Genomic DNA, 26,937 nt, shown 5'->3' with positions numbered 1-26,937 from the left:
CCTGTACAATCTTCAAGAAACATGGTACCAGTGACACTTGTTAGCTGAGAGCTGCATGTCATTCCAGTGCTGCTGCAGAAAGCCTGTGCTGATAGTTTTTAAAGTTAGGACTTCAGATTTTTTCCAGAAGGAATAGCCTTTAAAACTTTTACAAAAATTATGTCAGTATGTGTAAGATGTGTTCTTCTAAAGAAGTGGAGTTATTTTCTTGCCCCCTCTCTCTACGCTGTGTTCTAGAACCTGAAGCAGCAGTATTATACTGGATACACAGAAAATGAAGTGTTGGAAGTCATGCAGCACATGGCCAAAAATGTAGTGAAAGTAAATGAAAACCTAACAAAATTCATTGTAAGTATTCTTAAGCTGTGTGCGACATTAGATTATGGTTTTGTGTGTGTTTTCATGGCTATTATTGGCACATGTGAATCTCTGTATTAGAGCAAATAAATTTATCAGGGAACAGAACAGACTGAGACCCTGAAAGCACTTCCTTTCAAGGGAAATTGCTAGGCTATGTCCAGTCCCATGTAGCTGGTCAGGTTTCTGTTCAACATATTTGTCTGCGCACACCCAGTATACAGAGTAGGGCACTGAGCATGGAGGAAGGTGGTTGCTATGTGGTCTGAACAGCCAGGGCCTGCCTCAAAGGGCTGTGTTGGAGTGATTACTACAGGGCGTTGGTCCGGGATCTTGGGGGCAATGACTGAAGTGGACCTGAATAGCGAATGTGGTGAAGGAGGGAGGGGCAAGAAGCCCCTCAGGAAGTGTGCTGGAGGCCTGATTCGTGTGGTGCAGAATATCAGCTCACCAAGGACCTGGTGACAAGGAGCAAGGCATTTGTCCCCACAACCTGACTTGCTTCCCTGTGTGTTGGTTCAGCGTGGTTTACAACCTGTGGGAGTGAGTGGGGTATGCTGGGCACTATTTGCTACTCACTTTCATTGCCAGGCCTGGCAAGGTGATCTTAACGGCACCATGGTATGACGGTCTCGTCTCCACTCCCTCTGGGAGTTTATGAGAAATTTTCTATGACCTGTTGTTACCACCATGGCTCTAACCCAGGACTAGACAATCAGACCCCTTATGACCTTAGAGCATGCTGCTGGCTTTAGTGACTGGGCATTATTATAGCATCTGCTGCTCCTGAGTTGGCCTTTCAATACCTGTAAATTAGATTACAACTGAGGAATAAGAGGGGTCTGTCTATGTGTGGGTTGGAGGTTCTCGCATGTCCTTAATCACAAATGACTTCTGCAGGCCATCAAGAACAAGTATGCAAGCAGCAAACTTCTAAAGATCAGCATTATTCCTCAGCTGAACTCAAAAGCCATCAAAGAACTGGCCTCACCTCTAATGGGACAGTCCTAGAATGCTGTGACCCCTAGACAAGAGTGCATGGTCATGCCGATGGGGAACTCCTAGTGCTGTACATAGTCCTCTGGCCTATTTCATAAAACCTTTTCTCAGCCCTATGTTCTAAATGTCTATTGAGGAAAAATAAAGTTATTGATTTTTCTTAAGGTATTTTGTGTGTTTGTACATTGTGTAAAGCTTGCTTTGTGCTATTGTGAATAGCTTTAGTAAAAACAGTCCTACCATTTTCTCAAATGGAAAAAGAAAACCCAAAATTTGATTTCAGTGAGTGCTAACTCATTCTTGAATATAAAAGGACTAACTCCTTAAAGTAAAATTAAAATATGGATAACGTTAACAGCTTCCTTCTTAAAATATACTCAACCATTCTCTAGTTTCTTCATAGGAACACCTACCTTGTCCCCAGGACAACAACCTCCAGAAGTAAACCTCATGGTGTATGTCTCAAAGGGAAGTTGACATGAAGAACTGTCCCAAAGGGCTGTAGCTGGAAAGAGAAATTGGCCTGTTTTACAAATTCAGGTTGTTACAGTTGACACTTAGAATACATTCTCCTTATCTATCTACATTATGATTTTGGTGTGGGCACTTGATCACATTCAACGTCATTGTCCAAGGGGGGAATGCATTCTCAATCTCCAACCACTAAAACAAAACCCATAAAATTAATCTCTTAATCAACAAGATATAAGTTGTTGCTCTGTGTATTCAACAAGATGCTAATTGGTGTTTTGAAAGAAAGTAGTTAGCCACATGTTGGGAAACACTGTAAATTTATGTAAGATTCATAAAGGTTCTGACAAGCTTTGCAGTCAACTCACTGAACTCAGCATTTTCCCAACCAGAGTGCAACCAAAGCCGCTACCTGCTTCCCTGTGAGCTCTAACTTGTGGGTGCCCGTAATGGCCAGGGAGGAGAAGCAGGCTTCAGCCAGCCTTGCTCCTGACCCCCTTGTCCCTGGGCAGGCCGGGAATGCTTCCACTAGCGTTTAGTTGGCTAATGGACACTGAAAACCAGCCTTCCTGGCTCGAAAATGCAAAGCTATGTCTCATTGACCCCTGAGATTCAGCTTCTCATCAGGAAAGGATGAGTTTGTGTACATATTTTGCTTAGCCCAGTATTAAACACCCAGCTCAGGAAGTTTATACTTCCAGGATATCTTAGGAAAGTATCTTAAAGCTCTTTAACTGCCACAGCACTTGCGGAGGCACCTGGAGCTCCCCCTCTGGCCTCCCTGAGTTGAGCAGGCAGACTCAGTCTGGCCCGACTTCCAGTGCTGCTTTTCCAGGTGATTTCCCCTTCCACAGGCAGAAGATGGGAGTCATTCTGCTACATCACCCCCTTTGCCTTGTTTCCTATCCCTCCCAAGGCTGCCCTGATCTTCTCAGTTCCTCCCAGATTTAGGAATTTCACTTCTACAAGCTTGGTGCCTTTCTCTCCATCTGTGCTGTGCCGTTCCCCCTGGAGCACGGCCCCTTACCATTGAGGCCTAGTTTACAGTCTGTTTGCAGACATGAAGGCTTGCTATAGTTCACTACCTTGCCAAAGGTCACACGGCCCTTGAAGTCACCATTTGAACCCTGATCCAATCCTAAATTCATGCTTTTAATCCTTACCTCCTTCAGTTTGATAGTCAAACTGTCAACCTTTAAACTTCTAACCTCTCTCAAAAATCAACCTAAGAAAAGCAAAATGCAAATACTTAACAGGTTGGAATCTGTAGGCTCCTCTGATGGGTAAAACCTAAAGGTCTTACATAACTTTGCCCACAGTCCATCTTATTTCCAACACCATCAACCTTCTCCTCAAAATAATCAGTTCAGGTTCTTCCTCTGTGCCAGGCTCAGTGACATACTTTCAGTCCAGAACCCTATGAAGGAGGATACTCATGCCAATTTCATAGAAACAAGAACAGGTCGCACAGCTGCTTGTGTTTAAACCTTTTTGGTAGGTGCGTTCTAGGGGCCCTTGCAAGAAGTCCATGATACCGAAACTACTTTCATGACAATACCAGCATGCAACTTGCTTTTACTTTGTTCTTCCTCCAGAGGATGGTGGAATATTCTGCAGGAGGTTAGTGGAATGTGTATTTATTTGGGTCTTAAAATTTTGTTTTAATTTCTAACAGGGTAAGAAATTTAATCGCAATAGTTATAAGCAACAGCAGCAGACCTTTGAGATCCATTATGATAGTGAAGAGTATAAAGTGGTTACAAGGCCAACTTCTGGCTTACTAGTCTGATCACTTTGGGTCCACATTCAAACCACCTGGTTTCCTCGAGCTTTCATTGAAGGGATCTGTCAGATCTGCAGTTCCCATTGCTTCACAGGTGTATATGTATACACAGAAGTATCCCAAACAGAATAGCACCTTCTAGAAAGCAGGTATGGCTTCCTAAGCCTCCTTTGCCTTCTCCTGGGTAAGTGATACCTTTTTTTTTTTTTAAGATTTATTTATTTATTCATATAGAGCTGGGGGGTGCAGGCCAGAGATGCAGAGGGTGAGAGGATTCACCAGAGACAGAGTGGGGAGCAGAAAAGGCAGATCGAAGAAGTACACTGCTGAGGGGAGCAGCGGGCAAGTCAGGAGAGGTCTGCCATGCCATGTGGTCACCTCCGGGGCAGGTGGGGATTGAACTCATGCGGAAGTGGCTTTAGCTTCTCAGTGCTGTGTTTTAACCCGCTGCGCCACCAGGGAGGACCAAGTGATATCTTGTTAAGTGAATCATGAACAAAGCACAGGCCTAAATCTCAAGACAGGAGAACACCCAGGTTTAATGATTTTAAGAGCCCTGGGGGGGGGGAGGGGTGCAAAAAGGGTCATTTTTCTGATGACTTACTAATTTGGAAAGAAATGGGGGATGTTACCTATCTATCCCAGAGTGTTCTACTAGCCTATACTTAAATTTTTTTTAGGCATAAAAATAATGATCTTTAGACTAAACCAACATTATCCCAAACTTTCCTTTTTTAATGAATAATTTCAGGGCTTTAGCACCAGTGCTCAGAATCTTTACCTGTAAATGTGAATTCACTCACCTGTTCAAGCCACGCTGGGGGATACCTCCTGGAGCCTGGCACTGGGCATTTGCACTGGGGCAGGGACAGAGCTTGTTTTTCCATCTCCACGGTTGAAGATCTTCCTGCGGCTTGTGGGCTGCTCACCTCAAGTTGTGTTTCGTCACTGAGAGCCTGTGGGTCCCAGTTACATGTTATTTTAACATACCAGCTTTCCCAAGAACTGACAAGATGGCAGAAGTAGATAACTGGACTGTCTGGGAGTTCACATACCATAGCGTGGACGCCCTCAAGTGGCTGCTGGGTATGACCTACTTGCGGCTGAAGGCTGCGGCCGTGGCACTGAAGCTGGGCCTGCAGTGAAAACAGCACTGGTGGTTGAAGATGTGATCCACTGGTCTCAGAGGGGAGGGAGCACTCTGCATCAAAAATGGCAATTACTTCAGCCAGATGCAAATCAAACCTGAGATGACGGGTGTCCATCCAGGCAGGTTCACTGTCCTCCGCAGGTCCAGGAGGCAGGGCGGGGCCACTGCCCACATGCTCAGCCCGTTTGGCCAACGAAGGCATGGTTTTCTCTTAAAAACAAACAGCCAATCAGTGAAGTAAAAATAGAGCTGACGCCCCTCCACTCCTTGGCGTAAAAAATGTGCAATGGGGAAATTATGAAGAGAGGACACATTTTTATTTAAGGAATTTCATGAGTTGTGATTCCTTCCACTGCCTCCCATGGACTAGGGATCTTAAAACAACCAAAAGGGGTGATGTTCAAGCCCTACTTCCCCAGTAGTTTAAGAGTAACTGTGACGACTAGAGGAGACGTAGAGGGGTGACAGCCTTCCCCCAGAACCATCCCCTTACAATGAACATGACGTGGTCTCCGCCTCTCACCATTGCTACATTGGACACGGCGCTGGTTTATGAGGGCCGCCTGAGGTCTCATGGTCTGAGTGATGACAACAGAACTGTTCTGACTCACCAGTGCTCTGGGCTATATGTCTGACGTCCAGATGTTGCATGATTGGTTCCAGGTCTCTCAGGCCTGGGATGGCTCTTCTCCCTGTGTCCAAATCTCCCCCTTTTATCAAGATATCAGCTGGGTTAGAATTGGGCCACCCTAATGACAACCTTACCTGATCACCTCTTAAAGGCCCTATTTCCAGATAAAGTTACATTCAGACGGTGGGGCTTCAACACCTTTTGATATTGGTGGGGGGCACAATTCAATCCATTACAAACATCACAAGAGAACAAGATGGTTCACTGATTCCTTTATTTATTTAGGAGGTAAAGGAGGGACACAGGGGCCGGGGTGGGGGCCGGGGTGGTGGTGGTGGTGGTGGGGAGTTACCTACCAGGAGAGGGTTGGGAGGGATAGCAGGGGCTGAGCTAGAAAGCAGTAACACTGATTCTAGAGTTGGAAAGTAGTGCACATTGTAAGTACCTGGTGCAAGTTTGTAATAAAACCTATCTGACGAATAAGAACAGTGGATACTACTTAGTACATTCATACATGTTTCTAACATCTCCAGATTTTTATATATACAGTATATGATCTGTTTTTTATAAATGTACAGCTTGGAAAAAAAAAAAAAGATCCTTCTTGTAAGGTACAGCATTAAACAAAAAAACCAACATGGGCCAGCCACATTCCAACTGAAGACCCAGAGGAAGCAAGGCGGACAGCCTGGCCCCTGCCCCTGCCCCAGCCCCAGCCCCTGCCCGGCCCAGCCCTGTGGCCCTATGAGCCAGGCAGCGTGTAAACCAGCGCTTCAGCCCTCTGCACCTGTGGCCCGGGGCAGCATGTCAGCTGCCCTGACGACTGCCTGGGAAGTGCCAGCTCATTCGAGCCCCGAGCCCAGCCAGGGGAGGGCTGACCCTCCAGGAAGGAAGGTGGCAGAGAGGAATGTGTGTCAGGTAAGGAAAAGAGGGATGAAAGAAATGTGCTCTTCAACTAAAGGCACTTACTTGGTCAGCGGCCGCTTAGCGGTGCCTGGGCCTGGTTCCCGGCCTGGGGAGCAGTGGGGCCTGCTAGGATAGCGCCCACGAGAGGCATGGGCATCATCTGTCGTCTCACCAGGTTTAAATACAATAAATAAATCTCAGTGGGTGGTGGCTTTACCCTCCTGGGCTCCTAAGATAGGTTACCTAGTGGAGACATTTATGGAGTCATACTCCCTTGTCCCCAGCCCATCTCTTCGATGTCCTCTGGGGGGAAGGGGCCAGGAAATCTCCAGGCCCTGGAGAAGCAGTCGCTTTCTATGCATCAGAAGAGCCCCCAGTTGCCCCCTTCCCTTCTGCCGGGAGCTCCTTCCGCCCCCGGTGTCACAGTGCCTGTGTGCCTCAGATCTTGGTCACGTAGTTGTTGGGGAACAGGCCCTGTTTGCCTCGCAGTCGACCCGTCCACCAGCCAGAAGGATCTGCAGGGAGATGAAGCGGCGAAAGTGAATAGGAGCAAAGCTTGTGCACACGACACCCCCTGCTCCACGGCTCCCCACACCCACAAAGGTGATTTGGCTCCATCCATGTTCTTTTTGTCTTACTGATTTTGTTTGCACTGGAAAAGCAGACTGTAAAAGTAGCCCCTTGCCCATGACAGATACTTAGGGTCCCCTACAGAAAGAACCTGTAGCCCAGATATGCAGTTTTGCTGGCAGCCTCCAGCTGTGCCGCCCCCACACCCCAAACTTTCCAGTCCCTGCTCCTTTCTCCAGCCAGTGCTGAGCCAGGAAGGACTTTAGGAACTTGAGTTGCTCTGGAGTCTGCTCTGGACCAGAGACTCCGGTTGGTCTGCCGGCTCCCCAATCCTGCTTCCTCCCCTTGCCTTCCCCAGGCTGGGGCTAGTCTCCCTGCAGAGTTCATATCCCTCCCAAGCAACCTAATTCTTAGTTCCCAGTTAACAGCAGTCCCTTCACCAATAGTATTTGGTATTTATTCTTTCAAACTGTTTTTATGCAATTAGAAGCACACAAGTTAATTTCAAGCAGAAAATAGGCCATGTCTATCAATATTCCACACTTTGCTTTTTAATATCTGAACCCTCATTTAAAAAAAAAAAAAACAAAGCTGTATTACATGCTACAATTCCCTCACTGATAGACACTTGTTCCCAATTTTCCACTATAATGCGATACACACAGATACAAACACACACATGATTTTTGTGCCTACCTGCAAGTATTTCTATAGGATAGATTTCCTGCATCAAAGAATATGGGTTTTCTATTACCCATTAGTAAGAAAAGATATTTTTTTTGTGACAGGCAATACAAAAGTACAAAAAGAGAAGTGTGGGAATAGGGTGGGAGGGGAGTGGTACTGGCTTCCAGAGATGCTTCATGTTAGACAAGCAGTATTTATTAAGATTAATGACAATGTATGTTCTGCACTCAGAAAATATTAACATAAATAAAGGTCAATTCCTACCAGTAGATAAAGAAGTACCATCTTTTCTGCAGCTACTGTTCAGATCAATTGTCTATTTTTCTCTGTTATTATTTTAAGGAGTTCTTTATGTATGAGTGACCATCTCATGAGTTGCAAATTTCCCTCCTCCAATTTGTTACTTTTTATTTTAAGTAGCTGCAGCAGATGATCTATTATTTCCTTTCTGGTTTTCTTTGCACTTTGAGAAAACCTCCACACTGATACTATTAAAACAGAAATCTCTCTTTACTTCTAGGACTTTTATGTTTATTTCATGCATGTTAATATTTACTTGAGATTCATCTTGGTAGAAGTGTTGACATATAAATCCATAGTTATTTAGACATGATTTTAAATTTTTGATCAGTCTTGTACATTTCCTACCCAGAGTCCATGCCAGCAGTACACAGTAACTAAGTACATTTCCCTGACCAACTCATCCACAAAGTTCTACAAGTTTTCTATAACTCATTTCATGGCACTTGAGCTGGGCTGCCAGGTGTTTATTTACATCTCTTGCTCTGGGTGTGAATACTCATGTTTCAAGGCAGAAATAGAGGGTTTGTTCATGGTGATGCTCTGCGATCCACAAGGGGGTTTATAATGCATGGTATCTACACCCTTTTTATCTCCCTAAATGCACCTACCTCTGCATGTCTGAAACTCATTCAGGTCTATGGGTTTTTTAGAAAATGATTTTATTTATTTATGCATACAAGAGCTGGGGTATAGGCCAGCAGTGGGGGAAAGGGGGGTAGTGAGAGGATTCACCAGAGACAGAGTGGGGAACAGAACAGGTGGATATATTGAAACACACTGCTGAGGGGAGCAGTGGGTGAGACAAGAGAGATCTGCTGTGTCATGTGGGCCACCTCCCTGGCTGGGGATACAACTCATGCCGCAGTGGCCAGGGATAGATAGCTTCATAGTGCTGAGACTTAATCCCCTGCGCCACCAGGGAGGCACTGGGTCTATGGGTTTGGATAGGGGATTGCAGACTGTATCCCACTTCAGTATCTGCCAGTGCAAAAGATGAAATGTTTGCTCTGTGTTTTCTTGATGATTGGGGGGCAGGGGGCCCAGCCTCACCTCCATAGCCTTTGTCCATTTGGACAGATTGTAACTTACAATTCAGGCAGAAGAGGACCTATTTACTGGGTAAAACCTCTCATGCTAGTCTACTTCTGATTGTTTAACTTTGCCCCTGGTGCACTTCACCATACAAAAGATTTTAACATTTTCTATGATATAGCTTGGGGGTTTTATGAGTGATGTAGGAAGGCTTTTCCCATCCAAACATTCACTTTCTGGGCTTCTTTTAAAGTCTCCCCCCACTGAACTTATGCAATTTACATATTTTCAGATCTTTAATTCATTTGATATTTGTTTTGTGTATAAGGTAAAGATCTAACTTTGTCTTCTTTTTAAAAAGGGAAGAACTTTGGTGGAGGGCACTGTGGGTACTTTGGTGATGGGAGAGCTACTGACAACATACTAACAAGGCTGTAAAACAATGGGATGTAAAAAAAAAAATCAAAATGGAAAGCAGTTGTTTCTCTTCTCCATCCTAGTTTAAATGCCACATTTATCCTAAATTAAATATCTATTTCACTCAGTCTGTCTCTGGATGCTATCCTGTCCCTGCATGCATACCACGTTTAAATTGCATTGATAATTTATAGCATCTTTTCATAACTTCTAGGACTCTACCTGTTATATATAAAATATACAATTGCTTTAATTATATTCAATACATTTTTAGAAAATTTTGAAACCACCCCCCACCCCCAGAAAACCCAACACTTAAAGACCACTTTCACATGTTCTATAGCATATGTACATGTGGGTACACACACACATGCAGACAGCTCTTATGTCTTTTTTTTTTTTTTAAAGATTTATTTATTTGTACAGACAGAACTGGGGTACAGGCCAGAGGCTCAGAGGCGGTGAGAGGCTTCACCAGAGACAGAGTGGGGAGCAGAACATGCAGATCCGACGAAGTACACTGCTGAGAGGAGCAGCGGGCGGGTCAGGAGAGGTCTGCCACGCCATGTGGTCACCTCCGGGGCAGGCGGGAATCGAACTAAATCAGAAGTGGCTTTAGATTCTCAGTGTTGTGCTTTAACCCGCAGTGCCACCAGGGAGGGCCCTTATGTCTTTTTTTTTAATCAATTTTTTTAAGATTTTTTTCTTAAAGATTTATTTAATGCATACAGAACTGGGGTTATAGGCCGGAGATGCCGGAGGGTGAGAGGATTCACCAGAGACAGAGCGGGGAACAGAACAGGCAGACTGATGAAGTACACTGCTGAGGGGAGCAGCAGGCGTGCCAGGAGAGGTCTGCCACGCCATGTGGGCACCTCCAGCCAGGGCAGGCAGGAGTTGAACTTATGCGGAAGTGGCTTTAGCTTCTTAGTGCTGTGCTTTAACCCGCTGCGCCACCAGGGAGGGCCAGCTTTTATGTCTTTATAGAAATGAGACTGGTCGGCCCTCCAGAGCAAAGCTGATTTAACCATTTTACTCCTCACACTGATATAAGATCCTTTCCAGTATTTTTGCTAAGCAAAGCTGATAAAAACCCAGTTTGTGTTTATTAAAAGTTGGCAATTGCTACACATTTTTACTCTAAGACTTTTGAAGGATGTGAAATGGCATAAAATATTAAAACCCGCAGAGAACTAAATGGTGACTGGAGATACAATAACATTTAGAGGAGGATGGTCCAGCGACCTTGACTTCCCAGTGCACTCATCTAATGAAGGAATCTGTTGAAACAATTCCTGGCATTGCTTTTGCCACCTCTCTGGGAAGCTAGACTTGTCAGGGACCCCTGTGTCCACTCAGGAGGTCCTTCCTCTGCTCATAGCCTTGGATGAAACCCCCCACCCACCCTCACAAGCTCTCACCGGTCTCCATGACCAGGCCACTCCCAGCTTCAGTTCACTTCCCATAGCACCTCCTGGGGGTTCTGTGTGAAAACTGGGTGTCAACTCCTTTTCCTAAAGCCACTTTTTTTTCTTAGCTTCTCTCATTTCCTTCTCAATCTTTTTGTTTCTTTCTCTTCCCAGCCCTCAACATAAAGACTGTTTCCTTCATGGCACTTTTTAACCTTCTAAATTATGAATCAACTTTGTTTACTATGCTTATATGTACACACACACACACACACACACACACACATTTTAAGATCTTCTCTTCCAAATAAATAAAGCAGTCAGCCAAGCCCACAGATGACTTTTATAATGGATGTTACAGGATGCCTCCCTGGCTTCCATTCCTTCTCCCTTCATTATGAGGAAGTCGTGAAGACTGAGTGGAATCACCTTCCTCTGGTCTTTAGATCTGTCAGGTCTAACTCACTCTAGAGACAAGATGAGATTAGCTCAGGGACAAACACCTGACCTGACCAATTTGGTCCAGTAAGAGAAGTTTCAGAGAGGATGCAAATTTTAAACAGTTTAATCTGTCAGCCTGGGGCGGTTGCAGCTATATTGCTACCATGAGGAAAAACACGTAGAGAAAGGAGAAAATGCAGAGAAGGCAGAGCTGAAAGAAGCATTCTACAAGGAAGTCTTGCTCCAACTGAGCCCGAAGCCTGACCTACGTCTACCAGAAGCCCATAAATTCCCCTCCTATTCAAGCTATTTTTACAACTCTGTGACTGTATGCTTTCTGGAAGCTTGTCCCAGCCAGTCGGCCATGCACTTACCTTCTTTGATAATATCGATAATGTCATTGGCATTGAAGCTGAGTTCGTCTGTGTCCTGAGCATCGTAGGCGTACAGAGCCTTGCATTGTGGCACCTGAGGTTTGGGCTTGGGTTGGGGCTTGGGCCGGCCCCCGGCTGGGGCAGGTCGACTAGTCGTTTGTCTCCGAACCCTGTGGAGAGAGTGGAGGCAGGTGAGAGATGGAACCCAGCAGCGGCTGGTGGTTTGGGGTGTGCTGCCCCACTGGCTTACTCTAGTCGAAATCCAGCTCCACTCAAGTTTCTCTGAGAATAAAATTACCTTCCCTGACAAGGTGGCTGTGAAAACAGTTCTCAATACATATTAGCCGCTGTTATTGTGTCCCCAGCATAGAAGGAAATGTGGAAAAGATGCATTCACACAGAAGTGTGTAAAGAATATTTAAACGCCAGGGAGACAGTTTCGCCTCTATTGTTTCCCCCAACTTTGGAATTAGAACTCTTGCTGTGGAAGCCTGCAGGTAGCGCCCTTCAACTGCAACCCCTCTGGAACTAGCAACCGTGACCCTGTATTTCGTATGACTAACTCTGTAGTATCCCGAAACAACACAGTTGGCCTCATTCTGTTTCAAAGAACTTTGATTCTACCACTTGCTCCATATTTGAGCTGCACCCTGGTGCAGCTCAAATATGTATTATAGAATGAACATGTATTATAGTTCATTCTTCCTCATTTCTTATACTAGTCTGCGCCATGAAGATACCACCATTTTTTATCCAGTCCATTGTTGAGGGTGATTTGGGATGATTCTAGTTTTTACCAGTCCAAAAAGTGCCACTGAAAATATTCTTATCCAAGAGTTTACCCAGCGTAGTTTCTCTACAGCAGCACTGCTGACATTTGGCGCTGGGTGACTCAGAGGTGGGGGAGCCGCTCTGCAACCTGCCAGGACTTAACCGCATCCTGGCCGCCACCGCTGACAGCCCATGGCATCTCCTCACCCGGGTCACGCTCATCAGAGCTGCCTCAGGGCCTTCCAGCTTAAATGTGTTCTTTTTATTTACTAGCTCTCCTCGACTCCATTCGGACACTGTCTCAAAAGCAGATAGCTATAGTTTTCTCCTATTTGTTACATTCTACCTGGGATGATTATCAATTATGTTCATAATTTTTTTTTTGCTTTTTGCAAAAAAAAACCAAAAACCTACAAAATAGAATTTTCTACCCACTTAGTAAAGGATAAACCAAATCAATGTCTATGTTTATCTGCTTATAAAAGAAACTTAAGCCTAAAATTTCATCTGAGAGACTGAGGTCAACATTGTGGGGCTGGCTGTGAAGTCTGGCCTCACACCTACAGGAAGGAGGAGGGAAGGGCGGGCCTTTCCTGTGGCTGGAGTTCTGGAAGGAAAAAACACACCAGTTTTTGAGTAGCGCTCTCAGGAGGCTGGAGCCCACTGTCCTTGCTGAGTTGCTGTGATAACAGATGCTAAGAGCTCAGGTCCTGCTCGGTCATTCTCCCATCACGGCCCCCACGTATTCCCCACCGAGCACTTTCATTAGAGGAAAGGCATCTTACAGATCGTTAGCATGACATCATTTCCTCCCCAGTCTACTGGAAATCCCCATTCCCTGCTTGAGAAGTGCTTGCTTCTCTGAAAGCTGGTCAGGCAAGCAGACTTTGAATTAAGCAACCGCTGTAGTAGGGATGTGTCAGCATTTGGTTAAAGAAGAGTCATTAACTTGGATACCAGAAGTCACCTGACTTCCCAGCAACAAGAACTGAGAGGAGTGGGGGGGTGCTTATTAGAACACAAGGAGCATGAAAGCCTGGCAGTTTCAGGGAACAGAGTTAGGCGTACATGAGAAAGTGTGCACACACACAGCACACTCGTAGAAGGACCCAACGATGGTCTCTCTTTATGGCCAAGGGGTAAACTCATCATCATCAGTGCAGACTGATGAGGTGCTAGGTCCCAGGATTGAGACTTGGGTGTAAGCCCCACACAGGGGGCCTCTTAGGGGACAATACAGACCATAACCCCTGAAAGGTAGGACTCTCCCTGCAGCCATCCAGCAGTCACCCCTCACGCTGCCCTCCCCCTCTGGTTACAGCCTCTCAGTTCCTCCTCATTCTCATCTCTCCTAAGAGTTGCTTTATTTCTAGGCTCACAGAACATCACCCCAGCTCAGTTTTTATTAGTTTACCTCATCATCCACTGAAAATCCTTGTAACGACTTCTCCCTGCTCTTGGGAAACAGACCAAAGTCCTTCAGGGGTTCTACCAAGTTCTTGCCAGGTGCCCCCTTGTGCAGTCCCAGTCCTGACAAGCCACACCAGAGTCTTCCTCCCTTCTTTCACGGAAGCTTCTAAGCCATGGTGGGGTTAAGATGCCTGTCCACAGACTGCTAGCTTACCTCAGATTTGCAGGTGAAACACAATGTCTCCCCAAGAGCAGGCATAAGCAAAATGTCAGCTCTCACTACTTGTGTCCAATGCTGTACTGGAAGCTCTAACCAGAGCAGTTAGGCAAGAAAATGAAAATGCATATGGTTGGGAAAAAGTGAAAATACCTCTGTGTGCACATGAGATGATTTTGCATAAAGAAAATCCTATGGAATCCACTATGAAACTATTAGAGCTAATTAATGAGTTCCATACCACTACAGAACACAAGATCAATGTATAAGAATCAGCTGTATTTCTGTGCTGCCACTGAAAAAATCCAAAAGCAAAACTGAGAAAACAATTCCATCCTCAACATATGAAAAAGAAAACTTAGCAATACAGTTACCAAAGAAGAATGATTCTATTTCTATGAAATGTCCAGAATAGGCTAATTTACACTGTCAGAAAGTAGACAGTGGTTGCCAAGGGCTGGAACTGGAAGTTGGGGGAATGACTGCTATTGGGAGAAAGTTTTCTCTTGGAGATGATGAAAAGTTCTAAAATAATATTATGGTGATGGTTGCACAATTCTGTTAGTGCACTATAAGCTGCTGAATTCTTTTTTATATGGGCTGGTTTTATGGCACGTCAATTATCTCAAAAAACTTCTTAAAAAAAAAAAAAAACACAGGTAAACCGCATGTGCCTTTGGGCTATGCAGGGCCTGCTGACACTCGGGTGCTGGCTGCCCACTGCAGTGGCTGCAGGCTGTCAGGCTGGGGGGGGGGGCAGGGTCCTCTAAACAGCCCTGTGAACACAGCCACCAGGGCTCTTTGATCCCAAGATCAGAGGCTACTTCCTCAGGGTAAGTCGAAATGAAACCAATCAGGGCCCTCCCTGGTGATGCAATGGTTAAAGCACAGCACTATGAAACTATCTACAACCACTGCAGCATGAGTTCGATCCTCCACCAAGGAGGTGACCCACATGGCGCAGCAGACCTCTCCTGTCTCAGCCCACTGCTCCCCTCGGCACCATATCTCAGTAGATCAGCCTGTTCTACTCCCCACTCTGTCTCTGGTAAATCGCCTCACCCCTCGCACCTCTGGCCTGTACGCCAGCTCCTATATGCATAAATGAATAAATCCGTAAAAACAAAACCAAAATGAAACCAATTAAAATTACTTTGAGAATTCGGGGCCCCCTGTAGATCCACAGCAAGAGTTGGCTTGATTGTCCCAGGCCGTGGATAGCTGTACCAGGCTGGCAGTGCAGTATCTGGTTATTTAGCACTTGGCTGAAGGCTGTTTGTAGCACTTAACAGTTGGGAGGAGCCCAGGTTTGGTTAGAGCTGGGGGTGTTGCCTCTGGGGGAGCAGAATCTGTGCTTGAGTGGGTGAGTAGGAACGAGGGGAGGGTTGGTAGAGGTGGAGAATACCTGCACTTTGCATTAGGAAGTCGGTTCCGGCAACACCCAGTAGGGCTCTCTGGCTCCCCCTGTAGACCGGGGAGGGGTGCAGCTGCCATGGCGACTGGTTCAGTGCAGACCATTTGGCAGCAGGTCTGCCATAGCAATGCCCTCCTCACAGGTCGCCGGGCTCATTCTCATTTCCTAGCATGCCCTCACTGTTCCGAGGATCTTCTGGCAACCCCAGCCTACAACTCTGTGAACTACAATCAACTCCACTTGGCTGCCTGCACCCTCCTGGGTGCTGTGCTAGGCGTTTCAGACGTCCTTCCAGTTAACCACACTCCACCTGTGTGTAAAGACTGATGCCAACTTTCCTGCTGACTCCATCACTGGCGGGCAGGGTGGCATCTCCACAGGGCTCTGGCTGCACTGGTGATACTGGACCCTCGCACTGGCTTTGCTCCTCTGGCCTGGCCCCGCCCCACCCCACCCAGCACCACCGACTCCTGTTCCACCTTCAGATCACTTTTGCACCCTCCCCCTGCAGCCCCCCCCCCCCAACTTCTGGCAGCCTGCGCGTCCTGATACCGTTATCGGGTAATAGTGCTCACCTGCTGTGGCCTCAGTCAGCACGTCCTAATGGAGTGACAGAGGTGGCGGGGGTGGGGGGGCTGGCTAAGGAGTCAGTGCACATAGTTGGCACATAACTTGGCGACATCACTCCCCCTCTCTAGGGATCAATGTCTTCATTTGCAAAATGCGAGGACTCTGGCTAAGAAAGCTTTCAAGAGTGCGCTTGACAAAATCTGTTGTCGGATGTGCCAAGGAGCACAGGGATGATGAGGTGAGCATGACTACTTAATTTTGCCACACAGACCTGGAAACCACACAGGAAAGAGGTGCGAGAAGAGCTATTGTCCTGGCTGTGGGAGGCTCAGGCTGCCACCCAGTCGCTCGTCCTTCCCTCGCTAGGTGGCGATCCTGCGTCATCCTGGCGAGAGCTGCTAGAATTGATTCATAAAGTCTTTTCTGCAGGAGCCCTCCACACACAGGCAAATAGCAACTGGGCGATGCAATGAAAGAGGGAATCAGACTTCTTTTACAGCAAGCAAGACCCTCTTGGCCACTGCTAGAGCCAGATCAGTCCAGCCGGTAAGGGAAGGTCGTTAACTCTTTCAGGAGTTTTGTGCATTAGCTGCTACACAGCCATTATTAATGATTCAATCAAACAGACTCAGGAGTAGTGATATTAAAAGAAAAGGCAATACATAGTTATGAACAATTCTAATTATTCTGCTACATTCCACTTCTATTTCGGCTCCTGAATTAAAGCCCCCACACTACCCTCAGCAACTCACGGGCCACTCACCTATAAGGATTCACTTCAGTTTATTTTATAATGGACATGCAGGACTTAGATAACTTGGTCATTTCTGGTATTTGATGATATTTGTTTCTCACAAACTTTAAAGACTGAACATTGTTATAAAATTATTTCATTGGCATAATGGGAATTACAGCAAGCACTTCAGACTCCTGATTCTAATTATTTTTCCTGTTGTCATCTCAAAAATAAAGCTGCACGTAGTATGTGGTAATAAATTCTGCAGCACTGAGTCAACATAATATTTCCATATGGTTACTGGGACCCTAGAGCCCAGGAAGGCTATCCTGCTTGACCACCACTGTAGGTCACTTTCCACAACATGGGAGCTACTTCCTGTTAAGATGACAAGTACAAGAAGAAGCTGAGCCCCAGCTGACCCCACCCCTAGCTCCCAGCAGCAGATCTTTCCCAAACTGGCTGTTCCCCTCCTCACACCACCACAACAGAACCTTCCCACAGTTTCCCAAGGAGCCAAGCCCATGACAGCCACTTTGCTCCATGAAAACCTGGCCTGCTTGGAAAGCCCCCTTTGCGTGACCTGGGAAGGCCATGCCATGCCTTTGTCCCCACATCAGGAAGCCACACAAATTCTGAGCCCTTGTGGACAGCTGCCCAACCCCACAAGACGCTGAAAGCCCACAAGAAAACAAAAGCTCCTGTGACATCAATGACGACCAACCCTCCCTGTGTCTGCGCTCCTGGGGCTGCCTCCACTCCCTTGGCTGCTTAGGCAGGACTTGGGCAGCACTCAGGAGAGGGAGCTGAACCCTGCTTTACCCTGTGCAAGTAAGCACAGGGCCTAGCGTCTTGCTGAGAAATGGCCACACAGCTCCTCTGTCAGGCTGGCTTCCTGCACCCACCCCACCTGGGAGCACAGCGGTTTGCCTTTGAGGTGGGGGAAGATGCCTGCCTCCCTTTGGTCTCAGCAACTCTAGGTCTACCATTCCCCCACTTCGGCCAGCAGTGTGGAACATTAGACCATCACGGAGTCCCAAACTCTTCACAGGTCAGAGATTTGAGTTCTTGAGAATGAAGTCATCGGAGCCAAATGGCACCCACTTTCAATCTTGGTAGAATATTAACTATTTCCCACAAGACATGAATAGCAGGGACAAAACAAAGATGAACCTGCAAGTTCATGGTGCTTTATAGTTTTCAAAACCCTTAACTCGACCTTTAAGAAACCCTCAAAGTTCTATTACATAGGTAAGGACACTGGGTGCAGAAAGATTAAGTGATAAACATAAAGCAATACAGCTGGTCATTAGTGAAATATCTGTGAGCACAGCATGTGATGATGAATGAATGAATCAATGAAGGAAGGAACAAAAGATCTGGACTCACACCCAGTTCTCCAGCCCTGCACTCTGCACCCTGCCAAACAACCTTTAGCAAACGTCTTTGTGGCTCTGCACCCCTGGGACACTGGACTGTGCTTAGCTTATGCCAGGCGAGCTGGGACCAAGCCTTCAAGTATCACTGCTTTGTTCTGCAGATGTAAAATGTATGCCTTGCGATTCTAAGAAGGAAAATAATGGCATTTTATTTCATTGGCTTTTAAAAATATGCTGTGCTCCAAAAGGTTGAATCTATAAACATTACTGGAAATGTGGGAAAGGGTGCCAGGAATTCCTAAGCTTCACGTCCACCCAGGCCAGGATACGGCTGCTGCTCCTGTAGATTAAGGTTGGGAAATATTGCTATTGGACACTTGTTGGAAATTTTAAGCCCCTTGAAAATATGACTCCACTAGAAGGATCTTGTCCAGAGACATACAGGCAGCACTTACATTTTTTAATCGATGCTACTTTTGTGGTGTGGCCAGAAGCTCCACCACTGAGCAGTTTTCAGTACTACTGTTTCTCCAACTTCTAGTTGGACTAATCTCTGGAGAATCCCGAAACTTCCTGAAGTCCGCTGAGGAAAGAGACCACAGCATTGAAAGGGCCATCAGAAAAGACACTTACAAACTTGGTTATAAAGCTTCCAGTAATGACCTGGAAGTGGATTATGGTGCATCTCAGTTAGGGGAGGAAAAATGTAAGGCACAGTGACTGCAAAACAAGTATTTCCTTGGAATCAGAGCAAAGGCTGATGAATGAACTGGTTCTGTGATTTCTGTCTGATGATCAAAGATGTTTAACCGGAGTCAGTTTCCAAGGGTCATCTCAGGGGCTACAGAAGGATGTCCCCACCCATCCCGCTTGGACGTACCATGTTCATGACGACAAGGACAAGAATAGCTACCATGTCACCGATGTAGCAACACAAGAGGAAAGAATCCCACTGGGATGGGGATTAACTCAGTGAAGACTTCGTGCTCTTCCTCAAACAAACAAAAAAAAAAGCTGAACCTAAAATAAACTGATAAAGACTTTCCTGAATTAACTTGAGGTGCTAATTACACCATTTGATTTCATCCACACTCTATGATCCAAAAGGCATGGCTGCTTATGCTAACCATGTCTGTACAGAAAATCTACTCGGGGTGGGGGTGGGGGTTGGGGAGGGGGTGGAAGGGGTTGGGAATGAGAGGGCAGAAACCCCAGGGTGTGAAAGCCCAGGAGAGAAAGCCTGGTTCTCTTGCTTTTATAGATTGGTTATTGTTTGGAATTGGGAGAGGTACAGGAATTTTCATGTATATGGAAAAGTACAAGCTCAGTATTCCAAAATACCCGGCTTGCTCCAATAACCTCTTGGGGAATATAGGCAGTTCATGTTTTCTTGGGAAAGAGGAGCTATTAAACATAGGTAACCACGGGGCTTCTGAAATGCATGTCCAATGTTTCTGGCCACATTAGGAATTATTTTAATTTTCACCATATGTGTTTTAGAAAATAAATACTTAGAAAAAAGAAGGCTGGCTGGGATTCTTATAGCTACCGAACTCAGAGAGCTTAATGAGTTTTACACACAATTGATGGGAAAATCTTACTGCCTGGAAGACAGTTTGGGAAGGTGCCTTCCTCCCAGCCCCAGAGACATGACAGAACCATGGATCTTTAGGCTCGAAGGTGACAAAGGGTGTGATGAGACTCATATAGGGAACCACGCAGCAGAGGGCTGGAAGGGAGCAGCCTTGGTTAAGACACAATGTTCCTCAATTGCCTGCTTTTGGCTGACAGATGCTCATGGCTGGCTGGTTTGCAAGTCTATAACTTGCAAAGCAGGCTGGAAAGATGGTTTTGCTTGCCAAAACCAAAGCAAGTAGGAAGCTAGCAGCTAGAGCTGAGAGGTTTGGTACATTCTGTTGATTGATTTTATTTTATATATTTTTTAAAGATTTATTTATTTATGCATACAGAATTGGGGTACAGGCCAGAGGTGCAGGGGGTGAGAGGATTCACCAGAGACAGAGAGGGGAGCAGAACAGTCAGACTGACTGAAACACACTGCTGAGGGGAGCAGCGGGCGGGTCAGGAGAGGTCTGCCGCGCCATGTGGGTCACCTCCCTGGCCAGGGATCGAACTCGTGCTACAGTGGCTGGTATAGCCCCATAGTGCTGTGCTTTAACCTGCTGCACCACCATGGAGAGCCTGTTGATTATTTTTAGTCCCTTGCCTACTTTGGGACATTAAACTGGGCCTAGGGTTGGGGTTGGTTTGACGATTTTAGTGATGTCTATTGATCTGAAGGGTGTAAACCTGGGTGACAGTGAAGTTCCCTTGGTCTCAACAGCGCCCTTTCAATTCAACTGTACAGGAACACTTCCCTTGCTTTTATCAACTAGACAACAGATGTGCACAGAGCGGTGGTTTTCAAAATGGGGTCCCTTACGCAGCAGCATCCGAGAACTTGGTAAAACGTAAATTCTTAGAGACCACCCCAGAACTAATGAATCGGTAACTCTGGAAGTAGGCCAGCAAATTCTGTAGGTACACATGACAGTTACAGATTTGGGGGGTGGGTGGAGAGGAGAGACTTAATATTAAGTATGGCCTCCACTCTCCTGACTGTCTGTTCAACAGTAGGGCGCTTACCTCATGACCAATGAGGTAAGTCTTGCCAGGAGAAAAGGAGCAGCAGGAAACCACACAGCACAGCTCCTAAGAGCTTTGTGATCCTTAGAAAGAGACCGTCAAGGCAGGAAGAACATCTCATAAAGGGGCATGAGGGGGAAGGGGAGCTATCACCCCGAGAATTACTCTCTTTTGGACACAAGTCTGCTCGTCATTTGAAAAGTCATCATTCTAGAGACATGGAGAGAGTAGAAAATGGAGATGGGCATGAGGATGGGAAGCGCTGGCTAGAGCAGGCCCTCTCTCTGGCTCGGCAGAGAGGACTACCCACCACTGTGCCTCCTGTGGAGCAGGAGGAGTCCCTGAAAGCCATGCGTTGCAGCACCATGACAGCGTCGTGACACCACCATCACCACCACTGCTGTCACCCGGCTGCAGTTAGCCAAGGAGCCTCCTACTGGCCAAGTACCATGCTAGGCAGTATATATATAGTACCCCCACCCAATATTAGACGGGTCATCAGGGCTGAAGTAGGGTTCTCCTCCTTCTTGGTTTTGGTAATGCCACCAGCAATATCCCTGCCTGGCGACTTGGGCCCACTCCCTGCTGAACCCTGGCTGGGACAAGACGCTCCTTCCAGCCCAGGTTCCTTCATCCCTGGCAGTTTTTCTTTACTGATGTCAAAACTGACCTCCTGGCAGAGTTCACTTACTCTTTGGAAAGTTGATCCCGCAAGTCACCCTCTGTGACCCCACAGGCACATCTAATACCTTTGTATGCAGATAATACTGGATATCTACACAGAGTTCCAAGTATCTTCACTCCCTCATGCTAAAAAGCCTAGTTTTCTTTGACCACGCTTGATTTTCTTGCTCTGGAAGGTCAGAACACCCTGCAGATTTGGGTTCCTAATGGGACACCTTTGCTGCTAGAGTGCTGGGTGCCATGCTTAATGCTTCCAGCAGCTTTACGACTGTTATGTGTATGTAACTGTAGCCCAGGCACAAAACAAAACTTCATTATTCCCCAACCATGTCAGAGAGCAAATTCAGATTGCAGAGCGATTCAGTCGCAGAGCTCCATCCTCTCGTGATGGGAGGCCCTTCTCTGTAGCGTCACTGAGCGCCATCCACTTAATCATACTTTGGGATGCCAATCCAAGGTCTTGTGAGTAGAAGGTGTGGGTGGAAAACTGAACTTTAGAATCACGCATAGACAGAGCGAAGGTATCCCTGAGCTCTGGCGCCATGAAGAAGAGGGCGGCGGCCAGCTTTCCTCACAGCAGGCGGGAGGCTTACCCTGCAGCCCCCTGGTCGGGGACCTTGAGGAAGTCCAAGCTCTCCGGCATCTGGGACAAGCGATCCGAGCCAGAGGACTGCTGGCGTGGCAAGGGCGGGCGGGCCATGGGCGTGTACAGGGTTTTCTGATTTGACTTCAGGTTTCCAGGAGCAAACTGGTTTTTGATGACGCCATTCTGATGGTATCCTAGAGAGGAAAAGAGGAGAAAGCAAAGCTTAGTGTTGCTGATCTGCTGCTTAAAAGTGTACTGCATGGCTTTCACTATTCACCAAGGACAAGTTGTTTAACTTCTCCAAGCCTCAAATTCCCCATAGGAAAGAATGGGGGCAGACGGGCCACTATATTGTGAGAAACAGCTAATATATGGTAACCCAGTGACTGCCTGGGCTGTAAGCAAACACTCACATGGGCTTGTTGAATCTGACAACAGAATCACCAGATGCTCGGGGTTTCAAAACCTATTCAAGGAAAGGTAAGCCTGCGTTAGTTGGCAGGCACATTCTTGGACTAAGAAAAATGACGAGGTTATGAGTCCAAAGGGCTGGCACGCAGCTGTTTAAACAGCTGGATGTCCGTTTCAAGAGGTCAGTCTTCAAGGTGTCTTCTGTGGGAGCTCGGGGTAGGAGGTGGAGAGAACTCTCCTCACTAGCAGGGGAAATGTGGCTGCCAGTTGGATCAATATGGATGGAGTAAGATCTCTTAGCCAAATAACAGTTTCTAGTTAACATGATATTATCGGGAAAAGTAACTGATTATGGTGACGGCTCTAAACCATGGGCTGTGGCCAAAAGGCAGATTATTATTCAATGCTGTGTATGAAGAAGCCCCGTCTCCTCCACTGGCAGCTGGGAAAGAAAGGAGAACAAGATCCCTCAGGCACACTTTGATGAACCTACCACAGAACATTCTTCCAAACGAATGAAGAAATCTCTGGTACCAATGGAATAAGCCTTAGTGTATGAGGAAGTAGGGCTTCAGTTTAGATTTTGCTTGTGATAGCTATGTTGACCTTGAGCAAGATACCTGAACTTTGAGATCACCCACTACTTCATTAAAGAAACAAGGAGATTAGTGGACCCAAGCTTGTCCAGGGCAGGAGAGAGCATGCCAGAAAGGGCCATGCTCCAGGGTCATGATACTACAAGGGGGATTCACAGATGGGCCTCTCCACACCATTGATGACCTGCTTGCTCATGTCAAGTTCAGAAATTAAGAGTGCGCATTAAGAAATATTTCAGTGGTTTGATAGACTAATTTCATGGCTATGGAATTTAATAAGACTCTGGTTTATGTTTTGCATCTCTGAAAAATTCCGTTGTTCTAGTAATTTTTTAAAGTATCTTAAGGTACTGTGATGGATTGGAAATTAAGGGAACCAAAACCCCCCAAGCTGGGCCCCTAAGATTACTGATAGGGGGACAAGCTTTGATCTAAGGGACTTGGGTCTAAGCGCTTCATTTTGTCAATGAAGACACTGTGACGGGACTTGGTTGGAGACGACTTCAGCCAACATTGCTGAGGCAAAGGGGTTTACCGGCATTCTGCACAGGGGCTGGAGGGTAAGTAGCAGCACATTGCTACATTGGTTCTCCGCTTTTCCTTTTCTTTGCATTTTCTTCAAGGATAAAGGTAGAGGGAGGAGAGGCAGCTGGACCACACAGAATGGGGACTCCAAGAGACAGAGTTGTTCTCACTACTAGGTACTAGCGCACATTTTATGGGACAGCTATGAGATTCCATAGCAGGATACAAGAGAAAACTTTTTACTACTTCTCTTGAACACTGCTATGAATAGGATTTTTTTGTCTGGATGATCTGAGCCAAGTAGTGTCCCAAGAACACCCTTTCAAGGCTTGGAATCATAAGCTTACTAATATCAAACATCCTGAGTGAAGTTTTTATTAATTGAATTTTGTGAGTAGGAAAAACATTCTGTAAATTTTAAGAGTGCCCTTCAAACTCTAAACTGATTTATATATATATATATATAAATTTTTAAAACAATTAAGTTTATTTTTACATAACTTTGTGCATTTTTCCATCTCAGTGTAATCCCCTTGGGCTTCCCATCACCAAATCACCTGCATGCCATCACCACACAGTCCACGCATTTCTCTTCCATTTTTTTTTTTTTTGATCACATTCCCCACTTTACCCCCATAAATGTCTCTGGTATATGGCTGTTCATTATTATTTCTATTTTCTTGCCTGGTCCATTATACTCCTGTTATGAGTGAAACCATCCAGTATTTTTTCTTTTCTTTCTGGCTTATTTCATTAAGCATCATCTTTTCCAGCTCCATCCATGTTGCTGCAAAAGGCATGTGTTTAATTTTTTTAGTTGCTGAGTAATATTCCATTGAGTATATGTACCACATCTTTTTAATCCAGTCATCTACTTTTGGGCACTTGGGTTGATTCCATGTCTTTCCAATTGTAAATAAAGCAGCAATCAGTGTTTTTGTGTTTTTTGGGTAGATACCTAGGAGCAGGATTGCTGGGTCGTAGGGAAGCTCCATACACTAAACTGATTTTTAAGGGCAAAAAGTTTTAAATTTATTTGGATTTTATTAATCTGCATGCCATATTTTCATCATAAAAATGAGAAACAGAAATATAAGATTTAAAAAAAACTGTATGAGTGATGTAATTCTCTTAGAATTAGTTGGTTTTTTTTTTTTTTTGAGCAGTTTTCCTGATCATATAGGACTAAATTTTGTCATTAAGCTACAAAATATTATCCTGGTATCTGAGAGTTGCTGCTTGGTGGTGGTAGGGTGAGAGCTGGCGATTCTTGTTTGTATAGAGTCAACACCTGGTAACTGAAAGGCTGACAGCCCTCGGGTTGTCACAGTGAGAAACCCTGTTCTCTCCGGCTCATCTAGGAAGCCTTTCCCCAGGGAGCAGTATTGCTAGGCAATGAAAGCCACACTGTTCACTCAACCACAGCTCAGTCTCACCAGTTCATCCGCCTCTTGAGTTTCAGAGTCACATGAAGGGCCAGTGTGAAGTTAGGGTACGTCAGGCATTGAAATGTCTGTGGCTGGCTAATATGTGTCCATTTGCTAAGAGGTTTCTTCCCAGACATCATTTCTGAGTTACAGATCCAGGTTAGTGCACTGAGCTGAGCTTACCTGGGGGAGGAGGAGCAGCTCTCAGTGGGTAGCTGGCATTTTGAGTCCCACTGGAATAACCTCTGCTTTGAATAGTGTTCCTTCTGGTAGGACCTGAAATAAGCAAGCAAGACAAAATTAAAACTTGTCCGCGGTGACGCAGGGTTCAAAGTCAGCATTATCAAGCCAGGGGCAGCCACTGCAGCAGGAGTTCAATCCCCACACGGCACAGCAGACCTCGCCTGTCTGTCCGCTGCTCCCCTCAGCAGTGTATTTCAGTAGCTCCACCTGTTCTGCTCCCCACTCTGTCCCTGGTGAATACTCTCACCCGTAACACCTCTGACCTACACCCCAGTTCTTATATGCATAAATAAAAACAAATCTTGAAAACAAAACAAAAACTTGTACTACTGGTTGGTTTTATGCCTCCTGATGGTTCTTTACTTATGGAAAACATTTTGAAATTAGGCATTCAGGGCCCAGTCAGACTGCAAGAAACCAGGGCAGTGGAGAAGGGGCAGCTGAAGGAGGAGCCATCCTGGCAGCCACTCGGGGGCTGGGGGAGATGTCGATGGAGATCAGTTTTGAAATGGTAGAGACAGTGGCTTTACTAACAAGTATTAATAATCTCTAAAGATGTTTCTGTTTTTGGAGGCTTTCAAAAGAGACAGATGGGAGGCTTGAACGCCAGTGCTCAGTTCTGAACCCAGCATGGAAGCTAACCACATGAGTGTCGCGCCTCGGGGTCCCTGTCATGGAGCATGGCTCAGCACTCACTGCACCCCGCTTGTTGACCAGAGCCGCTCACGGAAGCTCGTGCGTCTCAGTCTCCCCATTAAGCATAGCGGCCACAGAGGGGAGCAGACTTGTCCCCAGATACAGACATAAAGAGTGAGAAAATCAGCTAGTGCTACATGGAACATCATAGTGGCCAGGATCAGAGCTGGGGCAGCAGGGCTATAGGGGACCAATGAGGGCCCCGAAGAGACGTCTGTGTTTAGAAGGAAAATAATAAATAAGGTCCTAAATGCGGTATGAAGGAGAGTAGGATTTGAACCAGTTAGACACAGGGATATACAGACTGGGGTACAGAGTGAATTCCTTGTAAAGAGAAATGCTGAAGAATAAAGAAGGCCAGGGAGTGGCCAGTGGAACTGTGTCTTAGGGTCTTGAGGTCTGCTGAGGGTCTCTGTCCCTAGACAACTCTTGCCTTAAGACCTAATAAAACCCTGCAATGGATAATGTTCCACTTTGGAGCCTACTGACTATTGCTCACCTCCATCCTGCTGGTTATTTTCTTTCATTCTGCTCTGCACCTTGGGTGACTTTGTCTGATCCCTAAGCCTCTGCATTCCAGCTGGGTTGGCCACAGGGAGGAGACTCGCATGCCGGCCAGAGGAGCCAAGCTGGTGCATCCTGCCTCCTTCCTGCCCGCACCTGTCAGCTCAAGTGTTTCCTCTCTCTTCTCCTTCAGGTTTAAAGTAGTGATATCCTGCTATTCTTTGCCCTGCAGTCCCCACTTTGTGCCCTTCATCTTGTTCATGTCGCTAAAAAGAATCTAGTTAAAAGACTCTTCAAAGTGGACCTAAAGTACAGTCTATTTTCTCTAACTACCAAATGATCCACCAACATACACCAACAGTTGATGAGTGGTGTGGAGTCAGTGAAGGTCAGGCTTTTACACTGCTGGCCTTGAGTCTGTCACCTGCGCCTTGACTGCAGGAAGAGCTTGTGGATGTGGGGGCTCAGGGCACCCATGCCTGACGGTGGATACCTGGAGTAGGGTATGGGCATGTTAAGTGGGCATGAGAGACTGAGGTGGTGTCACACAGAAGATAGTGTGGCAGTGTGTGGCAGAGAATGGCTTTGAGAG

General features: G+C 46.2%; 2 protein-coding genes across 2 annotated transcripts in view; one reads left to right on the top strand and one right to left on the bottom strand.

Moving 5' to 3' along the window:
- Window positions 1-1,463, top strand: part of CCNB2 (cyclin B2) — a 36,696-nt gene extending 35,233 nt beyond the window's left edge. The window contains exons 8-9 of the mRNA XM_004687733.2: window positions 238-348; window positions 1,258-1,463. Coding sequence (XP_004687790.1) covers window positions 238-348; window positions 1,258-1,368 — 222 coding nt within the window. The 3' untranslated portion in view covers window positions 1,369-1,463. The remainder of the gene's footprint in view (window positions 1-237; window positions 349-1,257) is intronic.
- Window positions 1,464-5,667: 4,204 nt separating this feature from the next.
- MYO1E (myosin IE) overlaps window positions 5,668-26,937 on the bottom strand; it is a 193,963-nt gene continuing 172,693 nt past the window's right edge. The window contains exons 25-28 of the mRNA XM_004687732.2: window positions 25,086-25,178; window positions 21,951-22,137; window positions 11,531-11,700; window positions 5,668-6,812 (exon numbers count right to left, since the gene is read on the bottom strand). Of these exons, the coding sequence (XP_004687789.1) occupies window positions 6,736-6,812; window positions 11,531-11,700; window positions 21,951-22,137; window positions 25,086-25,178 (527 nt within the window). The 3' untranslated portion in view covers window positions 5,668-6,735. The remainder of the gene's footprint in view (window positions 6,813-11,530; window positions 11,701-21,950; window positions 22,138-25,085; window positions 25,179-26,937) is intronic.

The sequence above is a fragment of the Condylura cristata genome, unplaced genomic scaffold (genome assembly GCF_000260355.1).
Source record: "Condylura cristata isolate star-nosed mole 26May11 unplaced genomic scaffold, ConCri1.0 scaffold00023, whole genome shotgun sequence".
Lineage (NCBI taxonomy): Eukaryota > Metazoa > Chordata > Mammalia > Eulipotyphla > Talpidae > Condylura > Condylura cristata.
This window is presented reverse-complemented; position numbering and strand designations above follow the sequence as displayed.